Genomic DNA, 17,784 nt, shown 5'->3' with positions numbered 1-17,784 from the left:
CGGCGCCCGCCAATCGCGGCTCGAGGCCGGGCGGCGCCGCGCCCCGGGATTGGGCAGGCTCGGGCTGCGGCCCCGCCCCCCGCGGGGCGTGCCCCGCCCCACCGCCCCCGCGAGCAGCGGGGCGCGTTCCCAGCGTGCCTCGCGCTGCCCCGGCCATCCCGCCTCTCCGCGCCCTCCCGTCCCTTCCCTGTGCGTGTGGCGCCGCGCCCGGGCGGCAAGATGTCCGCGATGGAGGGGCCCCTGGCCGTGTTCGGCGAGCGGACCAGCGGCGACACGGTCCGCACGCAAAACGGTAAGGGCAGGGCGCCCCGGCGAGGGCCGGGGGAGCGGGGGGGGGGGGGGAAGGGAGGGGCAGCAGGGAGCGAACATGGCGCGGCCATGGCCACCCCTGCCATGTGCTCACCCGCCCCGCTCTGCCCGGGAACTGCCGCTCCTCTCGAGAGATTCCTGCCGTCCCGGGCCGCTGCTGCCTGCAGGGAGGGAGCAGACGGAGGGAGGCAGGCGGCAGAGGCGCGCACGCCATCCCGCGCCGCTTCCAGGAGTCTGAGTGGCGGCCCCGCGTCCCCCTCCGTCCCTTGGAAGCGGCGAACGCCGGGCCGGGGCGGCTGAGGCTGCGGCTGCTGCACGGGGGCCTCTCTGCCCCGTCCCGGCCGCGGAGGGCCTGAGCCTGCAAGGCCTGCGGGGAATTCTGCAGGGGAAGGGGCAGCTGGGCAGGGTCCCTGCCGCCTAGCACAAGGAATAAATAAACTGATTTGGAAAGTGGGGATCACCCTCGGATTGCGTGTCTGTGACTGCATTTCTCAAACGCGTTTTTTGCTCAGGATTGAACCCCAAGTCCTGGGGGAAGGCTGCAAATTCCGGGACCGATCTCAGATTCTCAGTAGACAAAAGACAAAGGAAGAAGCCAAAACTTGCTTCCCGATCGAACTGAGATCCTTTCCTGTAGCTCTGATAGTACTTTAGGCAACTACTGAAAATATACGAGCCTTGCTTTAATTCACGAGTGAGATTCCACGTGATAATGGCACCTTTGGTTCTTTTATCGAGAAAGCTGACGTTAATCCGCCTAAGCAGAATAAATTGTTGTGTTGTGTTAAGGTCTCTTGAGTTATAACTGTTCCCATTTAACTACCACTTTTTCAATTTCCAGAATAAGTGGCTATGCTTGTGGGATAGAGAAAAACTTGCCATGGTCTGAAGGAAAAGGTTGATTGTATCTTTTTCCTATATGAAGATGGCAGAACAACCTTTAAACAAGTCAGTGTTTTAGAGGCTTTGTGTTGTTTTAGTAGTGACTGAAAAGTCACTTTTCGGTGACTTAGTTGCAGAAGTAAATGTTTTGTTTCAGTCATAGGCCTGATAAGGACCAGAGGATGTTTTACTGATTGATGTGTGGTGATGCCGTTGTTCTCTGTCTGCCCAGAACTGAGGACTAAGTGAGAGTGAAGTCTTGTTGTACAGCTTCCTGCAGCCAAAAGCAGCACTTCTACCAACCCCTCCTGATCTAACACCACTGCTCCTCTGACCTCAGTCCTGTCCTCCATCTTACCGAGACAGCAGAGAAACCATTCTTTTTCTGGTTAGTCAGCTAAACCAGCCAGGAGGGAAGAGTGAGGTTTGGTGCAGATTGTATTTTTTTTAGTAGCAGCAAGCCTAGCAAAGTAAAGTGAGGCCTCAGGTTAGATAGCCTAAAATGTAATGCTAGATTAGATCACTTGTTGTCAAATTCCTGATCTCTTGGTTCTTGGCACTGTTCCTTACAAACCTGAGAATCATCTTAAAGCTGGGAAGATAAAACTTTTTTTTCTTTACTTCTTTCATGTGTTCAGTTACTGCTGCATCTGCTATTGCCAATATTGTGAAGAGTTCTCTAGGGCCAGTTGGTCTGGATAAGATGTTGGTGGATGATATTGGGGTAAGTAATGTTACTTTAGCAAGTGTCAGGAGGGCTTGTATTCCTGTGTAAAAGTGCTCCCACTTAGTGTGCTTTATGTGCCTAATGTGCATGTGCCTGTTTTTTCCTGAGAAAAGTAGAACTGTGGTAAAATTGGCTATTGTGTGTTACATCATTTTAGTTTCATCTATTGTGGTAATGTATGTGTTACAGTTATTTAATTTATGTAGATAAGTCTTTGTAACCATTTAAAATATGGATCAGATTGCAAAAAGACAGTTTCACCATTTAAGTCAGGTTTGACAGGTGCTGACATAATTCAAGTAATTCATAATAAACTTTTAAGCAGTATTTTGTATTTTGAAATATTTCGAGCAGTTGAAGAAAATTTGTCATTTTCCAGGCTGATGTAATAAAATACTGTTGGAGGGAAGTCATTGCATGACTGCTTATCCAGTATTTGCAAAATGTTCAATGAATTTCTGTACCATAAGGCTTTTCTGATCAAAAGAAAGGGCAGATTCTGCACTGGTAACATTTCTGTTGCTAGGATGGGACTCCACAATAAAAAGAAGCAGGAAAGTTTTGTTATAAATAGTTATTTTATGGGCAATTGCAAAGAATAATTAATTTCTTTCTGTATGAGCATTATGAAGTGCAACAGTGAAAGTGTTATAGAAATATACCTCATATGCACATTTGATTTCTGAAAATTAGGACGTGACCATTACTAATGATGGTGCGACCATTCTGAAGCTGCTGGAAGTGGAACATCCTGCTGCAAAAGTCCTTTGTGAGCTGGCAGACCTGCAGGACAAAGAAGTTGGTGATGGGACCACCTCAGTGGTAGGTAGCAAGTTTTACAGGCAGATATATCAAAAGTCAGTGTTTAGATTTGGTGTTTTCCGTAGATGATGGTTTCCATATACCAAGTGATGCTTCAGAAGGGAATTTGCTCACTTCTGTTTCATTATTGATTTTTCCTATATTGGAGGTTGGTCATAGAGGCTGAATTTAGGTTTTGAGTTTTTAACAACTGAAAGAACTGAAATATGAACAAGGATACTGAGTGTTGAAAACTTGCCTGAGACTTTAGATAGCCTGGTGGGGGTTGGAATTAGGTAGCTCTCACCTCACATCAGAAACTGGTTTTAGGTCTGTGTTGCACAAGGTAGTTACTTTGCTTATGTGGAATGCACCTATTTAGTGTTTGTATTTCAAACAGGTAATCATTGCTGCAGAACTTCTCAAAAATGCAGATGAGCTGGTGAAACAGAAAATTCATCCTACCTCCATTATCGGTGGATACAGACTTGCCTGCAAGTAAGAATCTGATACAGTTGAATTTCAGCATTTTGTGACTGCATTAATACAGACTTGTTGGTGCCAATATGGTGGTTTGTTGCAGGTTTTGGGTTTTTATGGGAGTGGTTCTTTACTAGTGTATTTGTCTTTATTTTACAGGGAAGCTGTTCGCTACATCAATGAAAATCTTGTTATTAACACAGATGAGTTGGGCAGGGAGTGCCTAATTAATGCTGCTAAAACATCAATGTCCTCGAAAATCATAGGAGTGTATCCTTTAAATTGATCAAGTGAGTGAAGTGCGAGTGGTTGATTAGGGAGTTTCAGTAGCTGGGCTAGAGTATCCTTGGCAGCAGTTCTTATGAACATGACACAGTATTGAAGCTGTTGTGTTTATAACAGGCATTTTACAGGTATTGTGACCTTGCATAGGAAAGCATGTTCAAACTCTTTGCAGTTTATTTAAATTTGGGTTGGCCCGTCATGATAGCTTTTAAAGGGTATTGTTCCCTAACAATTGCTTTGCTTATTAGGGAGACTAGATACAGAGTTTTGTGAATAGAAGAATGTGTTACAGAAGTACCTGGGAGTGAATCAGAGGAAAGAAAAGTGAATTTTACTCCATGGGCCCAGAAGAACCTGCATTTTTACCTTTTGTGCAGACTGACCATAGGATACGCATTTTTCTTTAGCAACAAAAGGTACGTAAAATGCAGGTTTCATACTAGTCTGTCATAATTTCCAACCAGTGTTTCAGCTTTTAGAATTACTCTTTTATTTTAAGAGAGTGGTAAGGAGAGCTAGCACTTACATGCCTTTCTGAAGCTCTTTTCTGGAAACTTAGTTTTGGCACTGTCAGTTATTTCTGTTCATGGTTTGTTTTGGGGTTTTTTTTCCCCTTAAGCATAATGCTAGTTTCCTGCTTCAGTTCTAACCTTAACAGCCTGTCAGTGATGGTGATTTCTTTGCTAACATGGTGGTGGATGCTGCCCTGGCAGTTAAATACACAGACCAGAAGGGTCAGGCTCGGTACCCCATCAACTCGGTCAATGTTCTGAAGGCCCACGGCCGCAGCCAGAAGGAGAGCATTCTCGTCAACGGCTACGCGCTCAACTGCGTCGTGGGCTCTCAGGGTAAGGACAGGCTTCCAGAAATCCTCCATCTCACCTCAGTCCTCTCCATCTTTCAGCATCGCTCTCCTTACTGGCTGTGTTCATTGCAAATCATGTGGGTTTTCAGTTCCAGAACAATTAAACAGGAATACAAAATACTGCACTTCCCCAGTGTTTCTTAGACTAGAGCGTGCCAGCTAGCAGTGATCCACAAAGTGTTGGTGTAGTTTCCCTGGATCAGTGTCAGCAAGGTAGCATTGTGGTCTGGTGGAACTTAAATGCTTCCCTTATAGGGAGCCACTGCCAGGTTTGTGGGGAGCTGTTCATTTAGCAGAGCTGTGCTGTGATTAGGTGACTTAGAGGATGTGAGACCAATAGGTCAGATTGTCATGGTCATGCACATTTTGGGGACAGGGTATGTAAAAAGGTAACACAGGAAAGTCCCAATTGGCATTTTTCTGTAGTAGGGCAGAACTGAAGGTGGAGAAGCAAACAGTAGGAATTTGAAATGTGAAAATAATGCTAATTTTAATCTCTAATGCTGATTTGATGTTCTGTTAAATCAATTTGACAAAATTCTTCTTGCTTATTTTTCCTCATCAGGTATGACCAAGAGAATAGTTAATGCAAAGATTGCATGCCTTGACTTCAGCCTGCAGAAAGCAAAAATGAAGCTTGGTGTTCAGGTTGTTATCTCAGACCCTGAGAAGCTGGACCAGATAAGGCAGAGGTGTGTGGAAGCTTGAGTAACTGAGGCAGTGGGGTTTCACAGGCTTGATTTGGTCTCCAGTTGAGGTGGCTCAATCTAATTTTGGCTGAGTGCAAGAGGTAAAAAATGTTTTGAATGCCAACATTTCCCACCAATACCAAATAGTAATGTAAAAAGCCTTCACTTGTGGAGGCAGAACTAGTATTAAGTCAGTTTTCAAGAAATGCAAGTATGTTTGTGCATTGGTCCATTCTTGCAGAGCTCTGCATTAAGGTTTCAGGAAGTTGGCTGACAAGATGTGATGTTACATTTTTAATACCTTTTTATAACTTTGGCACTAATCTTTGCAGAGAGTCAGATATTACCAAAGAAAGAATCCAGAAGATTCTGGCCACTGGTGCCAATGTGATTCTCACCACTGGAGGTATTGATGATATGTGTCTGAAATACTTTGTTGATGCTGGAGCTATGGCAGTACGAAGAGTCGTCAAAAAGGACCTTAAGCGGATTGCTAAGGCATCAGGAGGTATGTCTGTGTAAGAATAACTGGTTTATAAATTTATTCTTCAAAGTAGTAGCTGTTGTTAAGGTATTTCTTAACTCATTTTTAAAACACAACTTGTTAACCTTCAAGGTCAGGATGAGTAAAGTTGAGCCACTTCTTTTTAGCTTTACTGTTGCTTTTAAGTGACCTTTGTCAAAGTAGTAGTATTGTAAAACTTGATTGTTACTGTGGGAGGAGAAGAAGCTGCCTGGCACTGTGAAGACTGGCCTTTTGTGGAAATAGGAGCCATAATCTGTGTTTGTTTAGAAGTCTTTACTATGCTTGCATTCATAAGCCTCTGTTTAGACAGTTAAGTACATTGTTTAGATAGTTCAAAATCAATAAAGAACTCCTAAATCACTAAATCATACTTTAAAAAAATTCTGGTCCTGTACATATTTTTATCTGTCACTTCTTAAATTTGGGAGAAAACTTTTTCATTGTGGTAAAGCATGGGAACTTGTACTGGCTGTGAAAAAAGAAGTGCTGTAAAAGTTGAACAAAAGGAGCAGTTTATCAGTTAGAACTACTGAATTGCTGCCTGAGAACTAGAAATGTTGTTTAAGAAAAATCTATTCAACGCAGCTTTTATTTCTGCTTTTGTTTCTGTACACGTATTCTGGGAAGTGGGCAAAGGGTGATGTGCAGGAATTGAATGTTAACTTCACTTTTTTGTTTGTTTGTTTGTTAAAGCAACCATATGTTCAACCCTTGCAAACCTTGAAGGTGAGGAGAGTTTTGAGGCATTAATGCTGGGACAGGCTGAGGAAGTGATTCAAGAGAGAATCTGTGATGATGAGCTGATTTTAATCAAGAAGTAAGGATCCTTTTAAAAATACTCAGTTTTGTTCTCTGCTAAGTTTGAGATATAATTGCATTTATTTACTTGATGCTGTCTGAGTGGTTGGAGTAGTTATACACATAGGAAAATAGTTATACAGAAATCCAGTGCAAATTAGAGGTGAAAGTATCAGTATTTAATATCTTTTGCTGGAGCTGGATAAGTTTTGTGAACTACAGTAAATGAGACAATCAGATTGCTAGGCAGTTTTTACTTAAATTTTTGTTAATAAACAAATATTTCTAAACTGGCTTCCCTTTAGAGATGGTAAAGGGAAATAGGTGCCATCTGAGTAATTTCATTTGAATAAGGAAGTGTGAGCTAAATCTTTCCATTTGTTGTGAAAGACAGTGTTCACTTCTGCTGCTGTCACTGCTGTCAGGTACCTGAAGACTTAAATATCAATTCATTTAACAAGAACATACTTTGGATGATAACTTTCCCGCTGCTTCAGTATCCCTTCTGGGTGTTCATGTTCCTGTGGTGTCATTTGAGCATGAATGACACTCTCCCCATGGCACTTGTGTGTCAGCTACATGTGACAGCCTTTTCTGTAACATTGGCAGTCATTAATTTACTTGAGGGCTGTCCAAAAGGGATCTTTCTTACTATCTAAGTATGCTTTCCCCTCTTTGATGGGGAAACATCTTGTCATGTCACTTTGAGTCTTTCTTTAAAAGATTAAAATTCAAACTAGATCCATGCATGTTAGACTTTAAAATGGTGACTAAGTTACAATGTATGTATCCTGCAAGGGACATAACAATGTTAAGATTTTATTTTAAATGTTGAAATAATGAGGCTGAACTGAACTTGGCTTTAGAAGAAAAAAATTACCAAGAAGAATTTTAATCTAGGTTCCATCCAACACAGCTGACTTCTGATTCCTTTTCTTTTTAGTACAAAGGCTCGTACTTCAGCATCAATTATCTTGAGAGGAGCCAATGACTTCATGTGTGATGAAATGGAGCGATCTATACATGATGCTCTCTGTGTTGTCAAAAGGGTTTTGGAATCCAAGTCTGTTGTCCCAGGTGGTGGTGCTGTAGAGGCAGCACTCTCAATATATCTTGAAAATTATGCAACCAGCATGGTAAGTCTTGCAGAAAGCAGCAATGTTGTGTATGTGTTAGACTTGCACCATGAATCTCCAGGCGTTTATTTTCATCTACTAGAAATCATTTCTGTGGTTCATGAAAACATAATCACCTTACAGAATCTAAGATGGTTCTTTAAAATGGAGGATATTAGTTAATTCTTTCTCTCACAATTAGATTCTATGGTTTTTTTGACCCAAACACAGGTTTTGCATGTGAAAACCCCTACCTGTTAGTGCTGTTCTTGATCGTGGCTCTATTTTTTCCTCTCTTGTTGTAGTATCGGTTTAAAAACTTTTTTCCTCTTTCTAGGGATCACGTGAACAACTTGCAATAGCAGAATTTGCAAGATCCCTCTTAGTAATTCCAAATACATTGGCAGTAAATGCTGCTCAGGATGCCACAGATCTTGTTGCAAAGTTGAGAGCATTCCACAATGAGGCTCAAGTTAACCCAGATCGCAAAAATCTGAAATGGCAAGTATCTGTCTGGTAGAGGGCTGGTACAAGTGATGTGGGTTGGTGACCTACATGGAAAATTGTTGTCCCAGTTTACTGAACCATGATTTGCATAGTAAAAAAAATAAATGTATGTATGTTATCAGTGAACTCCTTTTCCCCTGCCCTTCAGTTGTGTGTATGTATTGCTGTAATGAAGCAGTAGCTACCCAGCATACTCCCAGCTGTATTTCTGCTGTTTCTCCCTCTCCATCTGACAGCATTCCTTCTTTCCAGGATTGGTCTTGACTTGATCAATGGAAAACCTCGTGATAATAAGCAAGCTGGTGTCTTTGAACCAACCATGGTCAAAACTAAGAGCCTCAAGTTTGCAACAGAAGCTGCAATTACTATTCTTCGAATTGATGATCTTATTAAACTGCACCCTGAAACTAAAGAAGAGAAAGGAGGGTGCTATGAGGATGCAGTTCAGTCTGGAGCACTTGAAGAATAACTTAGGCTTTATTTATGTTTGTTTCACTTACACTTCCCACTCTTATAACTAAAATGTTAATAAAACAAGTGGTTGAATGTTGCTGCTATTTTCTTGTGAACAAACTTAATTTCTGAAAGCAAGCTTGGTCCTTGCAGTGAGAATTTAGGCTCTAGAGTGTGTTAACAACTAGTGTGCCTGCAGTAACCACTGACCTCTTTGTCAAATCAGTGCTTGAGTGTCAAAAAGTAATGGTGTAAGCTTACTTACATTTAGGCAAAACAAACAAAATGTGAGCTGTTAAAATGTTATTAGAAGTTTATTAGTAAAATGCTTCAAAGCTAGTTCATACTAGCTGTTCATTCATTCCCTCGCATTTATCTCTCAACACACATGGCTATTCCCATTCCTCCTCCTATGCAGAGAGCAGCAACGCCACGTTTTCCACCAGTTCGTTCCAATGCATAGAGGAGAGTTACAAGGATGCGACAGCCGGAGGCGCCCAGAGGGTGGCCAAGAGCAATAGCTCCACCTTGTATGTTGATCTAAAAGGAAAAAAAAGCCAACATAGACAGTCAAGAACATTTAACTGGCTTAGCTGATTTTCAACATATATTACTTCACTGGGATCTAGCCCTTAATTATTTGTGAGCTTGAAATCCCAAACCTCACTTCATGCAAGAAAGTGCATATGAGTGCAACAGCTGGTAATAATCAGTATTTCTTCTGCAAGGGTGCAGTCTTCGCTCTGAAGAAAAGAGGTGAATTTAGGGAGGGGAGAATAATACCCATGCTTTTTGCCATCACTGAAATAATACCTGAGGCAGCAGTTTCAAATTCTGAATTATGTTTGAGCAGTTGCCTATATTTGCATAAAAATCCACTGCAGCAACCCTGGAAGTTGTTCAGCTGGGACACTGCTAGCAAAGCCAGTGGACTGAGCAGTGTGAGGAAATGCCTGCTAGGGCTCCCACCTATTTGCTTATACCAAAGGGATTGCAAGAGAGCTGTACTCCTCTTTACAATCCACATGCACAGAATGTGACAAGTTTGAATTACAGGAGGTAAGCTAATGCCAGCCTACAAATCATTACCTTTTCTGGGTTTACTTTCAGTTCTTTTGAAATTGCAACAGATAGTGACGCAAAGGCTTCATTAATTTCAAACAGGTCAACTTGTTCCAGAGTCCAGCCAGCTTTGTCAATCTGAGAAAACAGTGCAAATAAGACCTTATTATCTTTTAGCTCTTCCTCAGCACCAGAGGAAGCTTTTCATAAGATGTAAATTGTGTGGTTTGAAGCTTTGTAAAGTTGAAGGAAAACAATTTTTTATAGACAGTGTTGATGACAGAATTCTTGAAGACCACAGTGTCAGACAAGTCAGTACAAGTCAGTACAATAATGCGGGCTGCTCATAAAAATCTTGACTGATTTTATACGTAGTAGCAGTGGTGGTGCAATTGTGAGAATCAAACTGTATCTGGTGCCCTTCCTACAACAAACACTGCATTCAGAAGCAGGCTTTAAGAGATCAAAAGCAACTTTTTAGGACATAGTCTGACTCCATTAGGGAGACTTTGTAATAAACAGGACATAGTACGGTGTCAACCATTAGTGATCAGTGCCACATCTGATTTGTCCAGTCTCTCCTGCCTTTACATTGAAAGCTGGCACTTTAAGCTTTTCACAGGTGACTATTTTTGAAGATGGTTTGGCTCATGTTTTCACTTGAGAAACCTGTGATGCAATTGCCTACTCTGGTACAGGCGTAGGCATGTTTCACTTGTGTACATTTTTACTTCCACTCGCTTTGTTTCTAACAGCAATACTTTATCAGCATAATCATCACTACTGATGTTTCACAACCTAGGCTGGCCAGACTGGTGCACCTCTGAGACTGTAGTCAAGGAGGAGAGCCTTTTTCTATAGATAAAATAGACAGTATGGAGTATCCCATTCTTCTGTGAAAACTTAAGATACACAATTGTTATTGTAACACTTAATGTATAACATAGTCATTCTCTTACTATAAAGTGCTACTCTAAAATTCTGAAGTGATAATACATGGGGGGTCTGAACATTTGGTAACACACACTACAAAGTTTAGTTGCCGAATCACAGGATATTCTGTGTTGGAAGGGACCCATGAGGATCATCAAGTCCAACTCTTAAATAAATGGCCTATGAAGGGATTTAAGCCACAGCCTTGGTGTTATTAGGACCGTGCTCTATGAAGCAGTGTGCCCTTTCTCATAGTATGTGTACAGTTATAGGTACTGCTTGTCTGTCCCACAGTTTATACTAAAACTGTATTGTATATGCAGCCACTGCATCCTTCATTTGAAAGAATGCTTTGAGATCTGGTACAAAGAAGCTTTAGCATTATAGTTCTGATTTTCTTGTCAAAAGCCACAGAGCTTGGGTGAGTTCAGGTCATACCTCCACATCACCAGGACATTACAGAGGTGAACAAAATAAGACCTTTACACAGTATGAAAAAAATAAGGAACATTGAAGCAAATCTGTTCTTAGCTCTTTCCATGCTCACTTTCATAGCTAAGCTTTAACAAATAATCATGTGAGGCTGCTATGGGTTATGGATGCATTAGCAAGCAGTGTGGTACCAGCAGGGCTGCTCCCTCAGGCACTGAGAACCTTGTCCTGTGGACTGAGCACTGAGCACATCAGTGGCTCAGTAATGCTCTGAGCACGTTAGATGTGGTTTTGGAATACACCTTCCTGTTTAGTTACACCTGAAAGGAATCCAGTTTGTAAGCTGCAAGCATTTTGCAGACCAAACTGAAACACAAAGGGCACTGTCCCATTTGCTAATGCAGATGGCACTCAGTGGCCCTTCCCTCAGTGTTGTACTATTGCAAATACATTCAGGCAATGATCTGAAAATTAACCTGGCCACACACAGCATGAGAACCATATCACTGAATTAGGTTAGTTACAGCATCCCTGACATTTGATCTTTAGCCTCCTTGGTTATCTAGGTACCTTTCCACAAACCTGACTAGTTTATGTTCTGAAGTCCATTTATACACATATGCATTTGGGTTTTCTTTATCCAACATGCAGGTGCTAGCCTAGTAGCACTAGGATTCCTAATCTTATATACTACACTATTTTCAGTCTGCTTTTCACATAGTTTACTTTTTTCCTACTAAATTTTCTTTAGAACAGGTCAAAACCAAAACATGGTCAGAAAACAAAAAGCAATTAAAACCAAGAGTTTTAGCATCATGGATACATAGATAAATGATTACTTACAGCTTTCCTTATTGCTGAAATGGGCCCTACTCCCATAATAGATGGATCTATACCTGTCTGAGCCCAAGATACAATCCGAGCCAAAGGCATAAGACCTCTCTTAGCAGCTTCTGATTTCTTCATTAGAAGAACAGCTGCAGCTCCATCATTTAAACCTGTGGAATAACAAACAGCTTGTATCTATTTGTTGGACTTTATGGCTTTTACTGTACCACTTTCTCCTGCTTGCATAAAATCACAATCTAGACAAAACAAAAATCACAAATAATTTACTGGTTTAGGTCAGTACTGCTCATACCAGCTAAGTCTGTTCTCTGCCACAAACACTTGAAACTATATCGCTGTAAATGTGACATGTTTGTGATTCTATTTGGAAAACAGCAGGTGGAAGAATCAAAGCAAAATCTGAAAAATAAGTACATCAGACTTGTTTGGCAGGCTTTGGAAGGAGCAGCATAAAGACACAGGAAGATGTTTAAAAGCTGCTTGTGGCAGTCCCACAGGAGTAACATTTTCAAACATGAATCTTTAAGTTTTCCACTGTCCAAACCTGCAGTGTCAGAAACCCCTACACAGTTTTAAAAGGAAATAGTCCTTCCAGCCTATCAAATATTGCTGTTACTGTCCAAACTCTTGTATTGTTTCATAGAAAACAAGGAAACAAAATACAACTCTCTAAAGAAATCCCCCACTACATCTAAAATGGAGTTCTACCCATGTTGGCAAACACATTGCCATTTCCTGCAAAGCAGGGAACACACAGCAGCCACACCCCTCACAGAGACCCTGCCTTCAGCCACAAACAGCTACAGCTCTTCTCCATGTCATTTAAGCCAGGTGGACCAACCTGAAGCATTAGCTGCTGTTACTGTCCCAGTTCCATCTGTCAGGAAACAGGGCTTTAACTTTGACATTGTTTCCAGGCTGCTCCCATGTCGAGGGTGTTCATCTATTTTAACTTCTATAGGACCTGCAAAACAGAGCATTATGCTCACAAGAGTGTCTAATCACACAAACACATCTCAAACAGAAAGACAGCAAAAACAACATGCTGAGTGGGAATATACACCATATTCCTTTCAACCAACAAGGCATTCTTACACTGGAGACAGCTGCTGACTCAGGGCAGTTTAACAAGCAGCTGTAACCCTCCAGCTCCTTCTAGCAGGGCAGACAGCTCAGGGTTCCTAAGACAAACACTAGCAGCTAAAAAGCTGTCTAGTTATGCAAAAGTCAGTATTGTTCTTGCTGTTCCTAACCTATTGCCTTCTCTTTCAGCAGAAGGCTATATTTCAAATGATACTTCTGGTAATCTTGGTACAAAGAATAGTCAAATGTCAATGAATATGATAATCTAAACTGTTATCATGAAATAGTTTGTAGACAGCCTAAAGCCAGGACTTTTTCTGCAAGGTCTGTTCAATGGAATTGTTGAAGAACTGATTCTTGATTTCTTTTTGGAAAATTCAGTTTTTGCATCTACCTCACAAGGAGCTGGGCAATTCCCCTGCTCAAGAAAGACCTTAGTTCAGGCATTGTAATAGGTCTATCCCTCACAAATTTAAAGAGAAGCATACCCATTATATGCAACCTGACTACATAATTAACTAGTAACCCTAATTATTGTCAATCTGTATTTTACTAGGTGGGCAAGGTTTGCCAGATCAATATGACTGTTTTAAGTTTGGTGCAGCAGGAATCTTAAGAAAATGAAAACCACTGATTTTGGTACCATATCTAAGCCTATGTTAAGTCAGTGCTTTGTCTAGGTTGTTATTCTATCTCCAATAAACACACTATTACTATTTGCAGAAAGCTACACTGAGATATTCCAAATTTGCATTGCTTCTCTCTTATTTAAAATATAACCACTGAAAGCTGAAAAAGAGAGCAACAGGCCACTTGCTTACAAAAAGGCTGTGTAAGTGGGAAAGCATCTACTGATTACAGGAGCCATAGCAGAAAACAGATTTTTTCCTTAAAATCAGCTCTCGTTATCCATTCACACCTACCTTTTTTAGAAGGTACAAGAACAGGAACAATTTCTTTTGTAAAATAGCCAGCTTTCTGTGCTGCCTCTGCCCTGTTTTGTGACTGTACAGCAAGTTGGTCTTGCTCCCCTCTGCTGACTTGCCACTTCTTGGCCACATTTTCAGCTGAAACAGGAATAAAATGCAAACTGCCATCAGGAAATGCCAAAATTTTAAGTTGCAAAATTGTAAGCACAAAGGTAGTCATTAATGTTTGCTGTAGCAAGCAGCTGAGTTTGTTGAACCCTTTTCATTCCAATTTCCTCGTTTTGTTTATTCATTACTTTCTACTGTATTTTCACTTGAGGGTAAAAAGTTCCGTGTGGAATCACCTCCCAGATGATATTATTAAATTAAAAACAAATGCAAACAAGCTTTTGTAGTTTATTGCTTCTCTGAAGTACTATGCTCAGATCTCTCTACAGCCACTTCAGGAAAGGGAACCCTTCTGCAGTCACTCTGTTTCACAAGCAGGGTCTGGAAATGCAGTTGGCTGACCATCCCAGCCAGGGTGCAATAACCTGAAGCTGCAGAACCAAGCATATCCACAGGGCACTTTACGTAACTGCCCCCCACTGTAAACCTGTGCTGCTGAATGCTCCAGTCACATACAGGGATTATTTTATTTATATTTTTTCTGACATTAAATTTCTCAGATGTAGAAAAGATGCAGAGAGATTAGCTCAGACAGAAGAAAAACCCAAAGCAGCAGCTTTACAAACAAAATGAAAAATGCCTTCAACGCCTTTCAATATTATGTATTTCTTTCTTTCTTTTTCATGACTACAACATAAGGACAGCTTGAAACATGTTATTTGTAACTTCAGGTTTCTGAAATTTCGTCAGTGAATTCTTCCAGTTGACTATTTCATTTTATGGACTGTCATCACTTACCTGTTATGCCCATATGATACTGGTAAAAAGCATCTGTAAGGCCATCAAAGATTATGGTGTCCTGCAAGGAAGCCTCTCCCATTCTGACCCCAGCTCGCATGTGAATGACGTGAGGAGCCTGCAAAAGCATATTTTGAAAGGAGTGAGATGTTCACATCTCCAGTACACAATTCAGACAGACCATTGCAGAGACAGACTCCTGCCGGCTGGCTGGAGGTACCCATCCCAAACCCTGGCAGTCTCTCCAGCTGCCTGCTCTCCCTGTCCCTCCAGAGGCTGCCAGCTGGCGTGCCATTTGGCCTGTGCATTCCCCTGGTAGCAGACCACCACACTGCAAGTGCTGCTGCCTCTCCACAGACCAAATCTGTCATTCCTGGGCCACATGGCTGTAGCTCTCCCATCCTACTAGCCTCCTCCAGATAGTTCCCAATTGCACTCTGCTGCCAGGGAATGTTAACATCACTTTCAGCACAGGCAGCTGAGCCCTGGCAGAAGAGGTCATCTGTTTCTTGGGAATCAGATCACCAGCTCAGACCCATTCCTGAACACAGCCTTGGGATGAACACCTTGAAATAAAACTTCTTTCCAAGCTCTAATTTCTTGACAAGCAATAACATTTTCAGTTATTCCTTCTCTGGGCTTCTAACAATACAAAAATCCTGTTTATTGTGATATGTCACAGGAAAATCTATAGAGGGATAGAATATAAGGAAATAAAGATAGTGTAGAGAGTAATCATACCCCTAAGGAGTTGCAGCTGGGCCAATTAGAAAAGATTAGGAACAGGCCTGACTTTAACAGGCCACAGCTGTAACCAATGAGAAGCAGAGTGCTATAAGAGTGGGGTGGCTGGTTGAGAAGGGAGCTGGAGTCAGTTGGCTGCTTTGTGAAGAAGAAAGAGTCAGTGCTCTGAGGAGCTGTCCACGAGAAACACCAAGAAGGCGTGAAACTTCTGTGGTAAGGAGACAACAGCATGGAACCCCTATAGTGAGATGACAACAAAAATCATTCACCACAACAGGGCTAGATGGAAATAAAAATGGAATTTTAAATGCAGTGTGTGTTTGTAGGGCACCTTTTCAGTAGCTACAATATGAAGTCTTTTTTCAAAAGAAGTGTGCTACTGTTGCATGTGTAAGTTCATTCACAAGCACAGCGACCCTTCTGATCTGGCTCCAGGTGCCAGCCTGGAGACCCAGGGTCTCACCACGGGGCTCTCTGCTCCCAGCACGAGAGCACAATGCCAGTCTAACCCTCTGCTTTACCTTGCTCATGCTCTCCATGCCCCCTGCCACCACGATGCTGGAGTCTCCCATCAGTATGGACTGAGCAGCCAGACACACAGCCTTCAGGCCCGACCCACAGATCATCTGGCAGCTCCAGGCGGGCACGGAGTACGGGATTCCCGCAGCCACGCTGGCCTGCCGCACGGGGTTCTGGCCAGCACCTGTGGGAACAGGAGCATTGTGCTTTTGGCTGCTCTTAAAACACAAATCCACCTTGTCACTGGTCACAATACCCCGACTCCACAAAAATTAAAAGCTCCTACTTTTAGCTGGTGGGTAGAGAAGTGTCCAGCAGTAATCCATAAACAGATAACCTCTCTCATTTATATTGATCAATAAATACCTGCTACTGATAGTTCTATATCTATAGCTCTGCTTTTGATGCCAGGTCAGAGGAAACACTACTTCAGATCAGCCCTAGCCTGTTGCATGTGTAGGATGAGAAATCATTTAAATTGCTACTTTCTGAAGAGTTTCTTTTCGACATCTTCTGTACATCACCAGCAGTTAACTTTTCCTGAAAGTTCATGTGGAAACCAAAAGCATAACTATGCACAGATGGACCTGAAAGCTTCCAGTCTTTGTTGTGATCTTGATGGAGATAATAGGAGCACTATATTCAAAGAAAAGAGTCTTGATCTGCATCTCCCCAGGCCAAAGCTCTTTGTACACAAAGAAAAGGACAAGGAGAGCACATCATTCAGCAAACTGAAAATACAGAGGAATCTGAATCATCTGAGACAAAAACATATATTTCCTTTCTCCACATTTAAAATACAAAGCTGCCTAATGATTAAACATTACCCTGGAAAGAGCAGGAACAAGTTCAAAACAAACAATTCCCTGCCAGTTACATTTTCATTAAATCAAAATATTTGTCTCCAAACAAGTTGCATCACAAGATCTTGCAGGTCAGTCCTGCAGACTAACACAAATGCAGGCCTAGCTCTTAAAACCTCAGTTATCATTACTTAGGATTATAAATTTAGCAGCTGAGATGAGCAAGGTGAGAAGGATGCTGTAACAAAGAAAAGACACTGACATTCACACGCACACTGTTGGCTACTTCAGAGATTTAAAAAAACCCGAACTATTCCCCACAACACCTCCCTTCCAAAAACCCATCCTTTCGATCACCCAGAGTGTGGGGAGAAGCAGCCAAGTCCTTTGTTAAGGAACCGTGCTCCCAATGGCAAGGCATACGGCCCTGGAAGGTGAAGCCGGAGCCGTTCCCATGGGACAGCCCCGAAGGGACGCTGTCCTGTACCTGCGGTGAGGACCTGCCCCAGGATCACCTCGGACACCTCCTCGGGGGCCAGCTCGGCGCGGCGCAGCACCTCCCGGATGGCGGCGGCGCCCAGCTCGTGCGCGGGCAGCGACGACAGCCCGCCGTTGAAGGAGCCTGGATGGGGACACAGGGGGAGAGCTCAGCCCCGGGACACCCGCCCGGCCCCGCCGCGACCCTCCGCCGCCCGCCGCCGCCTCTCACCCACGGCGGTCCTGGCGGCCGACACGAACACGACGGGATCCGCGCTCATGGCGGCGGCGGCGGCGGCAGCGGCAGCGGTGGGCACGGAGCGGAACGGAGCAGCGGGAGCCCGAGCGGAGCGGCGGCCGGGCCGGAGCGAAAGCGGAGTCGGCGGCGGTCCCGCCCCTCGCCGCCGGGGCGGGGCGGCAGCACGGAGCCCGGGCACGGGATTCGCCGCCGGACACCGGAGCGCAGCGCGGGGGCCGGGCGGGCGGTGGCGTGGTCGGGCCGCGCCCACGGGCGATCGATGGGGCGGCCTCGGCCGATTCCTTGCCAGCCCCTTCCCTTCCTTCCCCTTCCCCTCCCTTCCCGGGACAGAGGAGCGGCTCTGCCCGGTAT

At 43.3% G+C, this 17,784-nt stretch overlaps 2 protein-coding genes and 1 non-coding gene across 3 annotated transcripts; 2 read left to right on the top strand and 1 right to left on the bottom strand.

Annotated features, from left to right (window-relative positions):
- The first annotated feature begins 115 nt into the window (after positions 1 to 115).
- On the top strand, positions 116 to 8,541 carry TCP1 (t-complex 1). Its single transcript, XM_058020051.1, has 12 exons — positions 116 to 292; positions 1,830 to 1,915; positions 2,612 to 2,740; positions 3,120 to 3,217; positions 3,359 to 3,469; positions 4,151 to 4,332; positions 4,915 to 5,041; positions 5,371 to 5,546; positions 6,258 to 6,381; positions 7,306 to 7,498; positions 7,815 to 7,978; positions 8,237 to 8,541. Exons 1-12 carry the CDS (start codon positions 220 to 222, stop codon positions 8,451 to 8,453), a joined length of 1,680 nt encoding a protein of 559 aa, XP_057876034.1. The 5' UTR covers positions 116 to 219; the 3' UTR covers positions 8,454 to 8,541.
- On the top strand, positions 1,117 to 1,252 carry LOC131082174 (small nucleolar RNA SNORA29). The gene has a single exon (XR_009114330.1). It is a non-coding gene; the product is annotated as a small nucleolar RNA SNORA29 (small nucleolar RNA).
- Positions 8,542 to 8,727: 186 nt separating the features above from the next.
- On the bottom strand, positions 8,728 to 17,546 carry ACAT2 (acetyl-CoA acetyltransferase 2). The gene is made up of 9 exons (XM_058020052.1): positions 17,407 to 17,546; positions 17,185 to 17,319; positions 15,897 to 16,078; positions 14,632 to 14,749; positions 13,720 to 13,863; positions 12,555 to 12,677; positions 11,708 to 11,862; positions 9,527 to 9,637; positions 8,728 to 8,977 (listed from the first exon to the last, which is right to left on the bottom strand). The coding sequence occupies exons 1-9, from the start codon at positions 17,453 to 17,455 to the stop codon at positions 8,810 to 8,812; spliced, it is 1,185 nt and encodes a 394-aa protein (XP_057876035.1). The 5' UTR covers positions 17,456 to 17,546; the 3' UTR covers positions 8,728 to 8,809.
- Between the last annotated feature and the right edge of the window lie 238 nt (positions 17,547 to 17,784).

The sequence above is a fragment of the Melospiza georgiana genome, chromosome 3 (assembly GCF_028018845.1).
Source record: "Melospiza georgiana isolate bMelGeo1 chromosome 3, bMelGeo1.pri, whole genome shotgun sequence".
Taxonomy (NCBI): domain Eukaryota; kingdom Metazoa; phylum Chordata; class Aves; order Passeriformes; family Passerellidae; genus Melospiza; species Melospiza georgiana.
The sequence above is the reverse complement of the archived record's forward strand: the minus strand, read 5'-3'. Positions and strand labels throughout refer to the sequence as shown.

Coding starts and splice junctions, on each gene's coding strand:
- TCP1 (XM_058020051.1), top strand. CDS start 220: ATGTCCGCGATGGAGGGGCCCCTGGCCGTGTTCGGCGAGCGGACCAGC. Junction 5,042..5,370: donor CTGGACCAGATAAGGCAGAG/GTGTGTGGAAGC, acceptor TAATCTTTGCAG/AGAGTCAGATATTACCAAAG. Junction 7,979..8,236: donor GATCGCAAAAATCTGAAATG/GCAAGTATCTGT, acceptor CCTTCTTTCCAG/GATTGGTCTTGACTTGATCA.
- ACAT2 (XM_058020052.1), bottom strand. CDS start 17,455: ATGAGCGCGGATCCCGTCGTGTTCGTGTCGGCCGCCAGGACCGCCGTG. Junction 11,863..12,554: donor AACAGCAGCTAATGCTTCAG/GTTGGTCCACCT, acceptor GTTATTCCACAG/GTTTAAATGATGGAGCTGCA. Junction 9,638..11,707: donor TTTCAGCAATAAGGAAAGCT/GTAAGTAATCAT, acceptor CTGTTTTCTCAG/ATTGACAAAGCTGGCTGGAC.